Genomic DNA, 14,147 nt, shown 5'->3' with positions numbered 1-14,147 from the left:
GACGGTGGCCGAGACCCCGGGCGCAGCATGGACAGTCACTAACCACACCTCACTCCTCCCGGAGTCGTCAAAGCCTGGCAGGTGCCGCCCCGCAGCCCCTGGGATGCTCACCTAGGTGTCCCAGGTTCCCCTGCCCTGGATCCCAGCTGTGGGGAGCGCCCTGCCCCACAGCGGCCAAGCCCCCGTCCTCCCCAGGGCCACCGCCTGAGCCACACATCAAGCCCACCGTGTCCCAGGCCAGGGGTCCCTGGAGGAGGGGTCTCAGGGACAGGCTTGCTGTGCCGCACCTGCACCAGCCTGGACGGAGGGAACCTTCGTCCCATCAGAAGAGGGGGCCCCCACCCCTGCTGCTGGAATGAGGCCTCCAGGCCACACCCCAGCACCCAGGGGGCCTCCCCACCCCTCGGGGGCCCACCCTAGCCTCCTCCGTCAGAAGGCCACACTCCCACCTGCATCCGCCCAGGGCCGCTTCCTTCCAGCTCATTCTTCCAGCAAAAGCCAACAGTGGAGTCACCTCCTCACTCCCACCCCACCCCTGCCATCAGGCGGCTGCCCTCTCAGCGGCCCCCCAGGCCCCCGGCTGTTCCCGTGTCCCGCCTCTGCGTCCTTTCTGCCGCTAGCCCTCAGCCTGGGGCCGAGGCCAGGCCCACCCTGCGACGCCTGTGCAGATCACAGTCTGGGTGGGGGTGCCCTGTCTCCCTGTTCCTCCTTGCTCTAGCAAAGTCTCTCACCCCGAAGCCCCCAGCCCTGCCTCCTGCTTTCCTCTAGGACAGGCCCAGGGCGTCTCGCCCCCATCGCCAGCTCAAAAGCCCTGCCAGCACACTGCGGGGGGGGGTGGGGGGGGGGGCGGGGAGAGGGGAGCGGTGTGGGCAAAGGGACCTGTCCCATCACCCTCTGAGCAGGAGGCGTGGACCTCAGGACCGCTGCCCTGGCTGTGAGCAGGCCTGGGGGCCCCTTTCCTGCTGTGAGCACCCCGCTGTGCTCAGGGGATGGGCTGGGGGACAGCCGGGCCTGCTGGGGGATGACAAGGTGTCCTGGCTGTCAAGGGACCGATGGCAGGCACGGAACGGCACCGAGCTGGTTTCCAGCTCCCTGAGGTGTGTGACATGGGGGACAGTGAGGCCGGGCCAGTCAAGCAGGGGTCTCGGGAGGACCTCCTCTGCCTCCACTGAGCACCTGGGGTGGGGGACGGAGAACATGGCCCCCCTGCCAAGATTGGATGGGAGCCTGGGGGCAAAGGGGGGCCCCGGGACTGTGACCCCTCCCCAGCAGCAGAGCCCCTGGCCCAGCCCCCCCCCCCCCCGGGGCTCTGGGGCAGGATCTGCGTATCCTCAGGGTTACACTGCTGTGGGTTACACACAACCACCAAGCAGCACCGAGCACCCTGACCAAGACGCCAGCTCACGGTGGACCCCCACCCCCGTTCACAGTGACCCCCGGTGACCAGGAGATCCAAGCAGGGGAGGGGTGGTGGGGAGGGCAGGAGGACAGAGAGGAGAGAGGGCTGCCGGAGGGGCAGGGCTCAGGGAGGGTGGGACGACAGTAACGAACAGTCAGCTCTCAGCCCAAAGGCTGATGGGCACCAAACCCCAGCTGTGGGCACAGTCCCTCCAAAATGTCCCCATCCAAAGTGCTCGGCCTGAGGGTGGCTGGGGTCCTCCTGAGCCGTGTCGTGTCCCTTCTGTGTGTCCTACTTGCAGACACACAGGTCCTCCCAGCAGGGGTGATGAGGAGGGAAGCAGGTCACCTTGAGAGCTAGAGGGGAGGTTGTGCTGAGCGCTGCCCCCCCCCAAATCCAGAAAAAAAGCCCGGAATCACCAGCCTAACAGTTTTCCGATCCTCCTCTTGAACACGTGCAACGGCAATCACCACCACCAAGGGCTGGAGAGGAGGAGGGTGGGGACAAAAGCTGTTCCCTAAAACCTGAGGCTCCTTCCAGCCCCAACCAAGCCCCCACCAGGCCGTGCGGCAGCCCTGCTCTCCTCCAGCTCACCGGGGGTCCGTGCCAGCGGGGCCCCACCTGCCACTCCCCCAGGTGTCACCGTCCATCGGAGGGAGGCCAGGCCCCAGCCACCTCAGGGATGGGGCTCTATGCCCACACTGCCGGGGCCTGCAGGGCAGAGGCCGTGGGATCACACGGCCAGGGCAGAGTTGACTGCTGGTTCCAGACCCCTCTGGTCCCACTGGGGGCGCTGGGAGCAAGTCCACGAGCCCGACTGGGCCTCAGGATCATTCTCGACAGTGGCTCCAGGGGCCCCCCCAGGCCCAAGATGGGGAGGCTGCCACCCGAGACAGGGCCCCGTCCTCCCAGGCAACGCCTGGCGGTGGGGCAGGGTATCATCTCTCTTCCCGGCACCTCAGTCGAACTCCCGATTTCCCTTGTTGGTGCCGACCTGAGGTCAGCACAGGGCACGGGTGGGCCGCCCAGGGCTCCGGGCAGGACTGTTCTAGATCAGCCTGCCCAGCATCACCTGGGGTTTTCCACGGAGCCTGCACCTGGCCCCGCGGAGACCGACCTGCTCCCAGGTGGGAGGGGCGGGGCTCAACAATTCTACCCCGGGGTCCCCCTCTGGGCTCAGGGAACGGGAGACACAGGGGCAGGGCCCGGGTGCTTGCTCCGGCCCTGACTCCGCAGGCAGCCGGCAGAGTCACCCGGGCTGTGCTCGGGGTGCAGGGGGTGAGGACAGGGCACCCGCAGTGCCCCACCCCGTGCTGCACGCATACAAACACACACGTAAGCACGTAAGCACGCACGCGACAACCAGGGAGGTCCTGAGGACCGTGCCCTGGGGCAACGGCTCCCGGCCGTGGTCCCCTCCAGCTCGCCTCCATCCCAGGCCAGCGCTCATCACCGTTGTCTGCGGCCACTCAAGGACAGAACGAATGGAACTTTCCAGCCGCAGAGACAAAGACACACGCAGGGGTGAGGCAAACGGGCTGGAAAGAGGGCTCGAGACCACGGGAGAACCCACCCTCCCGGATGGTAGACGGCCCTGAGGCCCCTGAGCACTCTCCACGGGGGGCCTGGAGCCCAGCGTCTCCGGAAGGACGTGAGCAGGAGCAGTGCGGTGAGACCCCAGCCAGCTTGGCTCAGAGACCGGCACCTGCCTTTGCCGTGGCTCGCGGTCACGCCTGGTAGGGTCCGCCGCACGCAGCGCCCCTCCCAGCAACCCAGCCGTTCCCCGGGCCCCAGAGGTCAGGGGCAGCTGGGACGGCGCTGGGACCTGCCAGGTGACCTCTGCACCGGGCCCCCCAATGCCCCGCCCCGTGTGAGGAGTGCAGAGGTCCCCACCTTGAAGACGGAAGCCGGCCCTTTCCTCAGGGCGCCCTGGCCAGGGCAGAGGGCACTCACAGGCGTGACAAGTGGGGTCCCCGCCCACCTCTCCGGGGAGCAGGCCCGGAGCACAGAAGTCCCAGTCCTCGGGAGCCCTCCTCAGACCGCAGGGCTATTCAGGGACTTCTCAAGGCCAAGACCGTCGCAGGAGCAAAGCCCCAGGCAGGTGCCCGCGCTGAGTGGAAGCGGTGCCACCTGCCCAGCGAACCGCACCGATTACAGAGAGGCGAAGCTCCAGGAGGTCTGGTTTCCGGAGAAGCACCGCCTTTAATATGCAGCCGGCCCCTGCCGCCCCCCGAACCCGGGATGAGCCACCCGGCACGCGACACGGGCACGTGTGGCACTGACCCCCTCCCCACCGCCTAGCAGGGAAAGAAGTCGGGGAAGATGCTGTCCACCTCATCCCGCAGGGCCAGGCTGGGGCAGCCGGCGTCCGAGCCCCAGGGTTCCAGGGGGCCGTCTGGGAGCTCCTGGGAGCCGGGCCCGACGTCTGTCAGGAAGCTGGGCTCTGCCCTGTCCAGCAGGCCGCTCCTGGCCATGCTCCGAGAAGGGACACTGGCGCCTCTGCCCTCCAGAGACCCTGGAAACGTCAGAGACGGGACACATCAGCCTGGGTACCTGGGGTGCACGTGGCAAGGTCAAGGTGCGGAGAGGCCCAGCTCTGCCCGTCTGTCCTGCCCGACTTGGAAGCCCTTGGCGCCCGAGGGCCGTGTGGGGTGAGTGGGCCCACGCATGCTGGTCCCCCCGAGACCCGGGAGAACCCACCAGCCCAGAACAAGGAAGGCGTCTCCCACGACGCTGAATCTTACAGACTCATTCCACGTCCAGACACCTCTGTGGGGACGTCGCGTGCAGAAAAGGCACAGATCCCGAATCGCGCGTAACACACAACCAGCCCCACGTGCCACGCTCACGCACACGGTCCACATGCGTGGTCGCCACCTCACGCTCCCCCCCCAGCGACCCCGACAACCACCAGCAAGGAGCAAGAGACAAATACTGGGACCCCGATACTGCCCCGCACACCAAGCTCGAGCACGTCTCCTCTTAACCCCAGCCACCTGCCCAGCCCCTCGTCCAGACCGCCTGAGACCTCTGGGCCTGTCCCTGATCAGGGCAAGTGGTGGCCCAGGTGGCGCACCCCCACTCACCCAGCCACCAGTCGGGACTGGCGCTCAGCAGGAAGGACGCCCCATCTTCCACATCACATCCGGACGCAGACCTGAACGAGGCCGGGAGAACGCACCCTGACCGAATGGTCCCAGGTGGACCCGGTCCTCCAGCCTCGAGACAGAGGTGTGTGCCCTCAAAGGTGGCTTCAGGTTTAAGATGAACCGGGTGCCCCCCCTTCCCCGCCAGACCCCGAGCCTGCACGCTGGGGACAGACTGGCCCACCCCGCTGCCTCTGCTGGTTTCTCTCCAGCCTCTGCCACGCTCCCTTCCCACGCCCCAGCTGGTGCACGCTCACAAAACACAAACTCGTTTACTATCAGCCGAAACACAGACGGACTGGGAACACGACAACATTTTCGGAAACGCGTCAGAGAGCCGCACGGCAGCGTCTGGCTCAAACAGGCCTGGGCTGGCAGCTGTGGCCCCGGCAGACAGAGGGGGAGGGGTGCGAACTTCCCAGGGGCAGGGGCGGGCAGAGCGCGGGCAGGGCTAGGAGGCGGCGTGTGGGGCCGGTGCGCACGCCCACCAGGGCACCCACCTGGTGTCCAGTGTCATGGCCGAGTCGGCCCCCTCCATCAGGGGCCCAGCCTGGCCCCGGCAGCTCTGAACCTCTTTGCTCACCAGAGGGGAGGGTGGCTGCCAGGAGCGGGGAGGCCAGGGTGGAGGCGACCTCAGGGCCTTGGAGGGACTTGGGTCTGGGGGCCGGGTCACCAGGCTGCAAGGCTCTACAAGAGAAGGCAGGTGTAGGTCGGCCTTCCCCACGTGGGCGCAGCCCTCCCCTAAAGGCCCCAGCCCCCACCCACTGCACCCTGCACGGGGACACAAGGAGCTCGGGAGCAGGAGGCAGACAGACCCCCAAGGACAGACGCCCAGGGCCGCAGGGCTATGCACCTGGGGCCAGGGGAGCTTCTAGGAGGAGACACCGCTGACCTCAGGCCAGGCCCTTGGAGCTCAGATCTGGGACCCTACCCCTACCTGCCCGCAAACCTTGACCCCGGCCTCCACCCTCAGACCTAGCCCCCTTGCCGCGTCACCTCTGCACCCTCACGCCCTGCCTGTGGCCCCGGCTCTGCCCCCAGCCCTGTTCACGGCAAGCCCCCTCCCCTCCTCGACAGGCACATTCCGGGAACCGGAAGACATAGCCTCGCCTCCTGCGGCACTCGGGGACTCTGGCACAGGGCAATCACCAGCACCCGTGTCCAAGAAGCGACAAATAGCTGGGGTGCGGGGTCCAGCACGAGAGAGACATCATCAGAGGTGCCTACAGGCTTGGCCGGCACAGCACCAGAGAACAAAGGCCCCGTGCAAGGCCGATGACTCTCACTCCATACAGAAAAAACCATCGAAAAGGCACTGAGGGGGGCAAAGAGCAGGGCAGGATGGAATTGGGGGTCGCCCCTAGGTGGCTCAGTCAGTTAAGCATCTGACTTCGGCTCAGGTCATGATCTCAGTTTGTGAGTTCAAGCCCCACGTCGGGCTATGTGCTGACGGCTCAGGGCCTGGAGCCTGCCTCAGATCCGGTGTCCCCCTCTCTCTGCTCCTCCCCTGCTTGCACTCTGTCTCTCTCTCAAAATGAATAAAGGTTTTTTAAAAATAAAATAAAAAAAAAGGCACCGAGGAGAGCAGGGCAGTGTGGGGGCCGCTCCAGAGAGCTGGCCATGATGGGGGCCAACAAGTTTCCTGGGGGACCCAGGGACCGCTAGAGGCCCGGGGCGGAGGAGGGGCGGGGGGGCCATCCTTGGGGAGCAGAAACAAGTTCAGAGACCCGCTAGCTTGGACCCTGCTCCCCAGCAGACAAGCTGACAGAGAGCCACCACCGCTCATGGCTGACCCGTCTGGGGCACCTGAGCCCTCACACCCGCCCCTCCCGGCAACCCTTGTCCTGAGGTCTGGACCGCGGCCGGAGGCAGCGTGGGGTCTCCGAGGCTTCCCCCTGACCAGAGGGTCCCGAGAGAACCAACATTAAGCATCCGCGCCCCGCTCAGGAACAGACCCTGCCCTGCACTCCTGCTCACCGGGGAGGGCTGGCGGCCCGTCCAGCACCTCGGCCGCCCCCAGCGGGGCCTCGCCCTCAGCCACACCTGCGGTCGCAGCCTGGGGCCTAAAGGACAAACACACAAAGAGAGAGCCCTGAACGGGCTGTGTCTGCTGCCCCGACGGGCTACCCAGCCACACGGGGGACACTCACACGGTCACGCCAGGCGCCGCCATCCCGGAGTCTGGTGCCCCTGCTGAGGTCGGACTTGACAGGGCCAGCTGCAAAACGTCCCTCTGCCACCTGTGCCACGTCTCCTTGGACGGAGCGAGAGCCTAGAATTGGCACAGACGTGACACCCGACAACGGTCAGGCAACAAACGGGAGGGAACAGCCCGCCGTTCCCTGTCACCCGCTGCCCCGCTGGGGTCAAGGGGGTCAGCCCGAGAGCAGACGCCGGACCGGAAAAACAGAGCAGGTGGAGGCGCGCATAAGGGACTTAAGTGACGACGGAGCTCGTGCCCTGGGACGCCCGCCTCACTCGTGGAGGTGGAACCGGCACAGACAGGGCGACGCCTGCCGAGATCACGGCCGCCCGGGGTGCGCGGCGCAGGGCACGGGGGAGGCCAGCAGGTCAGGGCCGCCTCCCGGGCCGAGGCGACCGGCAGCCGTGGGTGCGGACGGGGGACCCACACTCACGGCGGCGGGCGGCTCCTGGCTGGGCACCAGGTCGCCGGCCAGCCGCAGGAACTGCACCGACATCTCCAGGACCGAGGCCATGTCCTCCCGCCGGCCATCAAAGCGGGGCAGCAGGGCCCGCAGGCGCTCGCAGCTCACAGAGATCCGCTTCCTGCTTGCAGACAAGCAACAACGACCGTCAGCCCACCCGGCCTCGGCGGCCAGGTCACCCGGGGCACCTCCGGGCACCTCGGGGTCTCCTCAGGTTGAAGAACAAGACCCCCCCCCTCGTTAGCTCTCCAAAAAACAGGCTGTGCTTGTGCCCTAGACCACCAGCGCCAGAGATCCCAAGTGCACAACCTCCAGACGCCACAGCTCAGGTCAAAGCAGGGGGGGGGGGGGCTGCATTGGTGGCCCCGGGAACCCCCCCCTCCCTTGGGGCTTCTTGTTCACCGCAGGCACCAGTCACGGTCCCCTTACTGCACAGACCCCGCAAACCCTGTCCCAGCGGCCTATAACCCCCACCGGGCCGCTGGTCAGACACCCGACGCCCACTCCCCTCCCCCATCCACCCCCCCCCCCCCAGCAGCCCGGCCCCTCCTCCCCCAGCGCGGCTCACCTGCGCTCCCGCTCGCTGAGCACGTTCCGCGGGAGGCCAGAGCCCGCACGCTCGGGCGCCTTGTCTTCGCGGCAGCCCTGGGCACTGGATGGGGAAGAGCCGCTGCCCGGGAGAGGCCGGGGCGCCGAGCTCCGTGAACCCCAGAACGCCGTGGTGGACGTCCTCCGGGAGCCCCGCCTTCCCCCCGTAGGGCCTGCCCCACGGGCCTCGCCGGGTGGGGGGACCTGCAGCGCAGTCCACTCGCATTGGGTCCCCCCCGCCCAGCACCCTTGACCCCCTCCAGCCCCCCAGTTCCTCACCCGCACCCCCCAGCGCCTGGCTCAGCTCCCCGGGACGCCATGACCGCGGCTGCACCGAAGCTGCCTCGCGCGCCGCCCCGGGACCCCCACGCGCCGCCCCACGTGTGCGTCCCGCCAGCCCCGCCCACTCACGTGTGCCCGCCGGCCCCGCCCAGACGCGTGCTCTGCCCCACCCCCCACTCGCCCCGGACCCTCAAGTTTCTCCCGCCGGAAGCTGCCGGAAAGTGGTGGCCTGGATCTGCCCGCTCCAGGGCCGACGTGTGGCCCGGGCTGAGTGGTCCTCCCGCCTCTTCCGGGGGGTCGGCCCACCTCCCACTCGGGTGTGGCCTCCCTGGGTGCCAGCCTCCAGCTGGGCTCTGTCTACAGGGAGGCGTGATGCCCTGGAGGAGCCTGACCGTGGAGGAAGGCGCGGGTAAATGGCCACTGTGGGAAGAGAGGGGCAGGAGGGCAGAAGCGGTGATTTTCGGGACAGGGCTGGGCGGCTGGCGCCCCAAGCAGGAACCGGCAGGAGCCCAGGCTGGACGTGGGCCCGGTGTCAGGAGGCCAGAGGTGGCAGGTTGGACTCCCCTACAGAGCAGTGGGTGTTACCTGAGGCAGGGACAGGCACAGGTGTGGGGGGAGGAGGAGATGAGAGTTTCTGGAACGTTGTGCGGCCCGGGGACCCAGGGGAGACCGTGAGGCCCAGGTAGGGGGGTTCCCAGAGGACGGGGGGGAGGCTGGTCTGAGAACTGCTCACCAAGATGTGCGGGGCTCAGGGGTCGGCTAGGGACAGGTTGGAGGGTCCCCACCTGCTGCTGGGGGCCAGCCGGTCTACAGTCCACGTGTGCCTGCCCCCTCTTGCAGGGCGCTCCACCTAAATGAAGTGTCATCACCCACCCAGGAGCCAGGGGGCATCCTGACAGCTCCGAGCCCACCCCGACGTCACCTTCCCCCGCCGCGCCTTCCCCTACACCCCAGCGCCTGCCCCATCCCAGCCCCTTGCCACGCCTGTGCCTTCTGCCTGCCCTGGGCCCTGGATTCTCCCCACGCCTCAGCTCATTCCCCAGGGGCCTGCGGGTCTCTGGAGGGCTCGGTCCGCCTGCTCCTCTTGCTGGACCTCCAGGGGTGAGCTGGCGGAAGTCGCTGAACGCGGGTCTGTTGGTAGGACGGAGCCCTCCTCCCAGGACCGAGCGACCCTGCGGCGCGCTTGGGGTTCTCTGGCCACCGAAGTGCCCCCTCCTGTCTCTCGCGGTTAGGACGGCTCCGAGCGCCGCGATGGGGGCGGGTCCCGGGGTGGGGAGGCGCCCAGCCAGCTGCGTCCCCGCCTGGCCCTCAGCCGCCGCGGTTCCCGGCGCAGCCGGCAGGGGGCGCACCCGGCCTGGCGCCCGAACCCCGACCCTGGAACAGGCTTTTTTTTCTCTGCTCGGAGAGAGAAAAGTGTTGTGTTTCGGGATAAAGCAAAGAAGCTTCTCCCTGGGCTCCGCATCCGAGCCGCCGCCGCCCCGCATGCCGTTCCCCGACGGAGCGCGCAGCCCGGGGGGCTCGTACAGGGGGGCGCGGCCAGCGGCGCGCGGCGGGGGCCACACCAACCGGACCTTCGTGTTCGACGACGGCCGATGCGCCCCCAGGTAGGGCCGATGCGCCTCTCCCCAGGCGGAGGGAACCCAGTCCCCGCTAGCGCCCCCTCCCAGGCCCCTCGCACCCCACAACCGCGTGCCCCGGGGCCCCTCATCTCCCAGAGCCCCACACCCCAGGTGCCCATGAGCGCACCCATGAGCGCCCTCCCCCGCACCACAGGGAACAGGAGCGCCCCACAGGACCAGCCTCCGCGGCAGGTGCCTGGGGCCGGCGTCTGTCTGTCTGCCCCCTTGGCGCGCAGGTGCCCCCAGTGCGGCCATTTTTGGGTGTGGGGCTCCGAGCAGCTCCGGGGTGCCGGGAGCCGGGCTGCGCCAGCCTCCCAGCCCCCCTCCACCCAGCCTGCAGGAAGGGCCCACTGGGGTGCTCCCGCGAGGGGGTGGCGGCGGGCACAGGGGCAAGGGCACTCCACGTGGAAGCGGGTGTTCCAGGGCCCTGACTGCGTGTGGGAGGCAGGTGGGCTGTGTCGCACAAAGGGCAGGGATTTTGGCTTTTAATGGCTTGGTATTTTTGGCTTGTCCTTTCCCTTTTGGGCGTTTCCATTTGCTCACCCCTGTGAGAAGAGGGCCAGCTGACCTGGCTTCTAGGTGACCTGGGAGTCAGTGGTGCTGGGCCACCTCTCCCTGAGCAGGGTCCCGGGATGCCACATGTCCTGTCCATCCAGGTGACTGGAGCTCTGGCGGAGCCCAGGAAGGAAAACAGACCTGACCCGCTTGTGTCCCAAACCAGGGGCAGGCATGCCGGGGGGGAAGGTCAGGCTGGATGGGAAGCCCCCCCCAGGGAAGGGTGAAGACTCACCCCCACCAGGGAAAAGGAGGCTGTGTGAGGACCCCCCCCCCACCCCCCCGCCGCCCAGGGAAGGTCAGGCTGGGCGAGGGAGTGTAATTCGCCTGGGCTGGAGCGGGAGCGTCTGAGGCCAAGACCGTTAGGTTAGGGAGGCTGCCCTCGGCTGGGAGAGGGGAGACCTTTCTCTGGGCAAATGAGGGTCTGGTGGGGGTGGGGGGGGACTTCTGCGGCGCCGGTTCCTGCACTAGGTTTGACCGCAGGGGCAGCTCTGGAGTCTGGTGGCCCGGGTTTCCTCCTTCCCTGGAGCTTGGGCGGGCTCTGTCCTGAAAGGTGCTGGGTGATCCTAATAACGATGCTGGGGTTTCCTGCAGAGGTGAGGGTGGCGGGACACCTCTGCCTGCTGCTGGCGGGGGCAGCCCCCAGGCCAGCGGGTCAAGCACTTGGGGACCTGGGAAGGGTTCCTGGCTCTCTGGGCTGCAGGAACCTCTACCTTGGTGCCTGGGCCCTGTGCCTGTCCCCGGGGGGTGAGGCCCCAGGTCCTAGCCGCCCCCGAAGATCCCTGGGCACTGCCTTTCTTACCCTGTTCCTTCCCTGGGTGCAGATGTCGCTGCCATGCAGGTGACAGTTGTTATGGAAGGGGCAGGGGCCTAGGGAGGGCCGGGCTTGCCCCAGAGCAGGCCGGTGCTGGCCTTCTGATCAGAGCCCTCTGGCCTTTCCCCGAACTGCCGGTTCCCCACAGCCCTGCCCCTCCCCCCCCCACTGACCCCGGGGACTGGTTTGGCACCCTGCAAGCCCCGATGGCAGAGGGCACAGAGAGCTGGGGATGACGCCCTGCCAGGGTGCATGCCTGGCCGGAGGTCTCGGCCCGCCCTCTAGGCCCATATTAGGGAGCAGTGCATGCAGGGCAGCAGGAAGTGGCCCAGGCCCTGTGGGAAAGGTTCTCAGGGCCCGAGGCACAGCCCAGGCCTGGCCGGCACAGGGGTGGCTTCCCGGTCCGGGGACTGGGAGGAACTCAGAGCTCTGTTTTTGGCCGGGAGAGTCTACAGCAGCAGCTCGGAAAGACAGGGGTGAGTGGAAAGGGGAGCAGAGGTGGGGGGACCCACCTGGGGCTCCGTGTCAGAGTGCAGGTCCACGGGTGTGACCGTGTGTCCACACGTCCAGCTGGACCACAGCCTCTGAGTCCCCCAGCCAGCTTGTCCACCTGCCCGGGTCTCAGCAGCCCGTGAAGTTACTCGGGATAGTCACGGTGTGGCCGACGCCGGACTCTGTCACTTGACTTCCCCTCCCTACGGAGGGTCAGTGACCGAGTGCAGATTCTTTCCTGAGGCTTCTCTTTGGGCTCCCCGAGGACGCAGGCTTTTGTGGGCTGTTCCCAAGTGACTCCTGCCTCCAGGGGGCGGCGGTGCCTGTGTTCTCCTCCCAGACAAGCCCCCGGTTTTCTGAAACGGGGGGGGGGGGGGGGGGGGGGGAAGGGTGTGTACCTGACTGTGACACGCCCCTGTGCACACCCCTGCGTTCCACGTAGGAGCGCTGTGCTGGACGGAGTGGGGGCACCCGGAGTGTGCAGGAGGGCCCTGCCCCTGCCTGGGGCTGGAGAGGGGGGCGATGGGGTGTGTGCGAGTCTCTGGGTGGAGCCCCAAGATGGGTGTTGGCCCAGGAGCAGCCTCTGATCACACAGGTATTTTTAAAGTCGTCTTGGGAATTCTTTAGTGTGCTCGCACGTGTGCGTGTGCTTGTGTGTGTGTGTGTGTGTGTGTGTGTGTGTGTGTAGATGAGGCCGCCCACACTGACCCAAAATCTTTTTCTCCTCTGGAGCATGGAGATGAGCCAGGGGCCTTGCCTTGGGGCGTGAGGCCCGTACTAGCTACTGGAGAGCTTAAAATGTTTGCAGGGGGTGGAGGCAGGACCCGGCCTGGTCCCTGGGCCAGGACCTCTGGAGAGGCCTTCCAGAGAAGTCCGCCGTGCGGTTTGGTTGGACCTTCCCCAGGCGTGCTCAGGGATCCACTGTGCGGTCGCTCTGGCCTGTTCTGTGCGGGGCAGTGAGGTCTGGAGCTTTGGACACGCCAGCCACCCCCGGTGCCAGCTCTTGTCGGCCTGTGACGTTGCCCCACGTATTTATGGTGACTTAATCAGAGACTCCCTGCCGGGGACCTCGGCTGGCGCTCGTCAGGAAGGGCAGCCACCGTCTCCTGGCTAGCGGAGGGGGTCCGGGAGCCCCTGGGGACCCAGCTCTGGGCTGCTGGGCAGCGAGGGAAGGGGCTGTGGCTGGGACCCAACCAGTGTGCGACAGTGGGCCAGCTGCCCGCCCCGTGGCAGAAACAAGTCCCGGTGGCTCTGGTATGTTCCTCTTGTCAGCGTCACCCCTGCCGAGCAGCTGGAGCCGCCATGCCGAGACAGAACATGGAACCACGTTTCTGCCGTCGTGGCCACCACGGGAAGCTGGGGTCGGAGCGCAGGTCGAGCTCAGCCCCCTCGTGGGGCATCTGTAATCACTGTGCTGGGCGAGGCAGGGAGGCCGGCCACTGCGCTGTGGCCGCGGGCACCCGTGGTCTCGGGGCCAGCGGCTGAGGACCCAGGGGGACCCAGTGGCCCGAAGAGGTCCTCCCTGACCCTGTGGATTGTGGGGGCAGCAAGGCTCGGGGAAGTTGAACAACTCTACCGTTCTCCTGACCGCCCCTGTGGAGACCTTGGTCACAGCTGGGGGTTTGCACCGGCTCTGGGCATGCAGGGGCCTGGGGTCCTGGAGAGGCCGATAGCCTGGTGTGGAGCCCTTGTGGGAGGCCTCAGGGTGCTGGTAGGGATGTGACCCCGGACGTGTTGGCAGGTGCCAGAGGTCAGAGGACGGGGAAGCCACCAAGTTGAGCTGTTTGGACACCGGGAGCACGAGGCTCTAAGGCCAAGATCTGCCAGGTAGAAGGCGTCACGTGTGGGCAGATGACATCCCACCTGGGCTTCCGTTTCCACATAAGGCCCGCAGCACCTTTGCAGGCCACGCCAGCCTTCAGAGCCATTTGGTGCGGCCAGCATGGGGAGCTGGTGCGGTTCTCGGAGGGCTGAGTAGGGGCGTGGCAGGCCGGACAGGGCAGTCTCCTCCCAGTGGAGCCCCCGTGCCCTGCTGTGACGGAGGGGACGCCGTCTGTCCTGTCCTGGCAGGCTCCCAAGGGCCCCCCACCTCCATGCTGGCTCCGGCTGCCCCCAGCTGCACCTCTAAGCAGCCACCGTGTGTCCAGCCCGAAGGGGAGGGACTTGGGCGTCTTCAGCCACAGGATGGGGTGCAGCTCGTCAGCAGGACCAGCCAAGGGTCGTGGGCACCCGGGGACTGAGTCCTGGGCCTTGCAGTGGGGACACAGACCCACCGCCCAGCGGTGGGTGACCCAGACATGCCGCGCCCTTGGGGTGTGCAACGGGGGGGTTTTCCTGAGCCTTAGGTCCCAGCCCAGGTGGGCGGGGCGAGAACTGCAAATCCCTGTGGCTTCTGCCTCCCCTACGTCGTTGCGGTGGGGCTCGGGGAAGGGCAGGGGGGGCCAGCCCTGCGTCCACACCGCTACCATCCCCTTCCTGGAACACGGGTTTGACGGGTGCACGAGAACCCCACTCCAAAGCGTCGGTTCTGATGACTCTCCAGTTTGAATCCAGCTCAACGACGGGTTCTCAGCTGTCACCTTGGAA

The 14,147-nt window shown here is 67.4% G+C and overlaps 1 protein-coding gene across 2 annotated transcripts; it reads right to left on the bottom strand.

The window, feature by feature from the left end:
- Positions 1 to 3,593: 3,593 nt before the first annotated feature.
- On the bottom strand, positions 3,594 to 8,155 carry SOHLH1 (spermatogenesis and oogenesis specific basic helix-loop-helix 1). 2 transcript variants are annotated; one of them, XM_042913838.1, is made up of 8 exons: positions 8,079 to 8,155; positions 7,780 to 7,881; positions 7,182 to 7,332; positions 6,696 to 6,817; positions 6,523 to 6,608; positions 5,046 to 5,232; positions 4,486 to 4,556; positions 3,594 to 3,914 (listed from the first exon to the last, which is right to left on the bottom strand). In XM_042913838.1, the coding sequence occupies exons 1-8, from the start codon at positions 8,117 to 8,119 to the stop codon at positions 3,697 to 3,699; spliced, it is 978 nt and encodes a 325-aa protein (XP_042769772.1). In that variant the 5' UTR covers positions 8,120 to 8,155; the 3' UTR covers positions 3,594 to 3,696. The 2 variants fall into 2 exon arrangements, with proteins under 2 accessions (XP_042769772.1, XP_042769773.1); XM_042913839.1 differs by having other exon boundaries at positions 7,780 to 7,863; positions 8,079 to 8,132.
- Between the last annotated feature and the right edge of the window lie 5,992 nt (positions 8,156 to 14,147).

Source organism: Panthera leo, chromosome D4 (genome assembly GCF_018350215.1).
Source record: "Panthera leo isolate Ple1 chromosome D4, P.leo_Ple1_pat1.1, whole genome shotgun sequence".
Lineage (NCBI taxonomy): Eukaryota > Metazoa > Chordata > Mammalia > Carnivora > Felidae > Panthera > Panthera leo.
The sequence above is the reverse complement of the archived record's forward strand: the minus strand, read 5'-3'. Positions and strand labels throughout refer to the sequence as shown.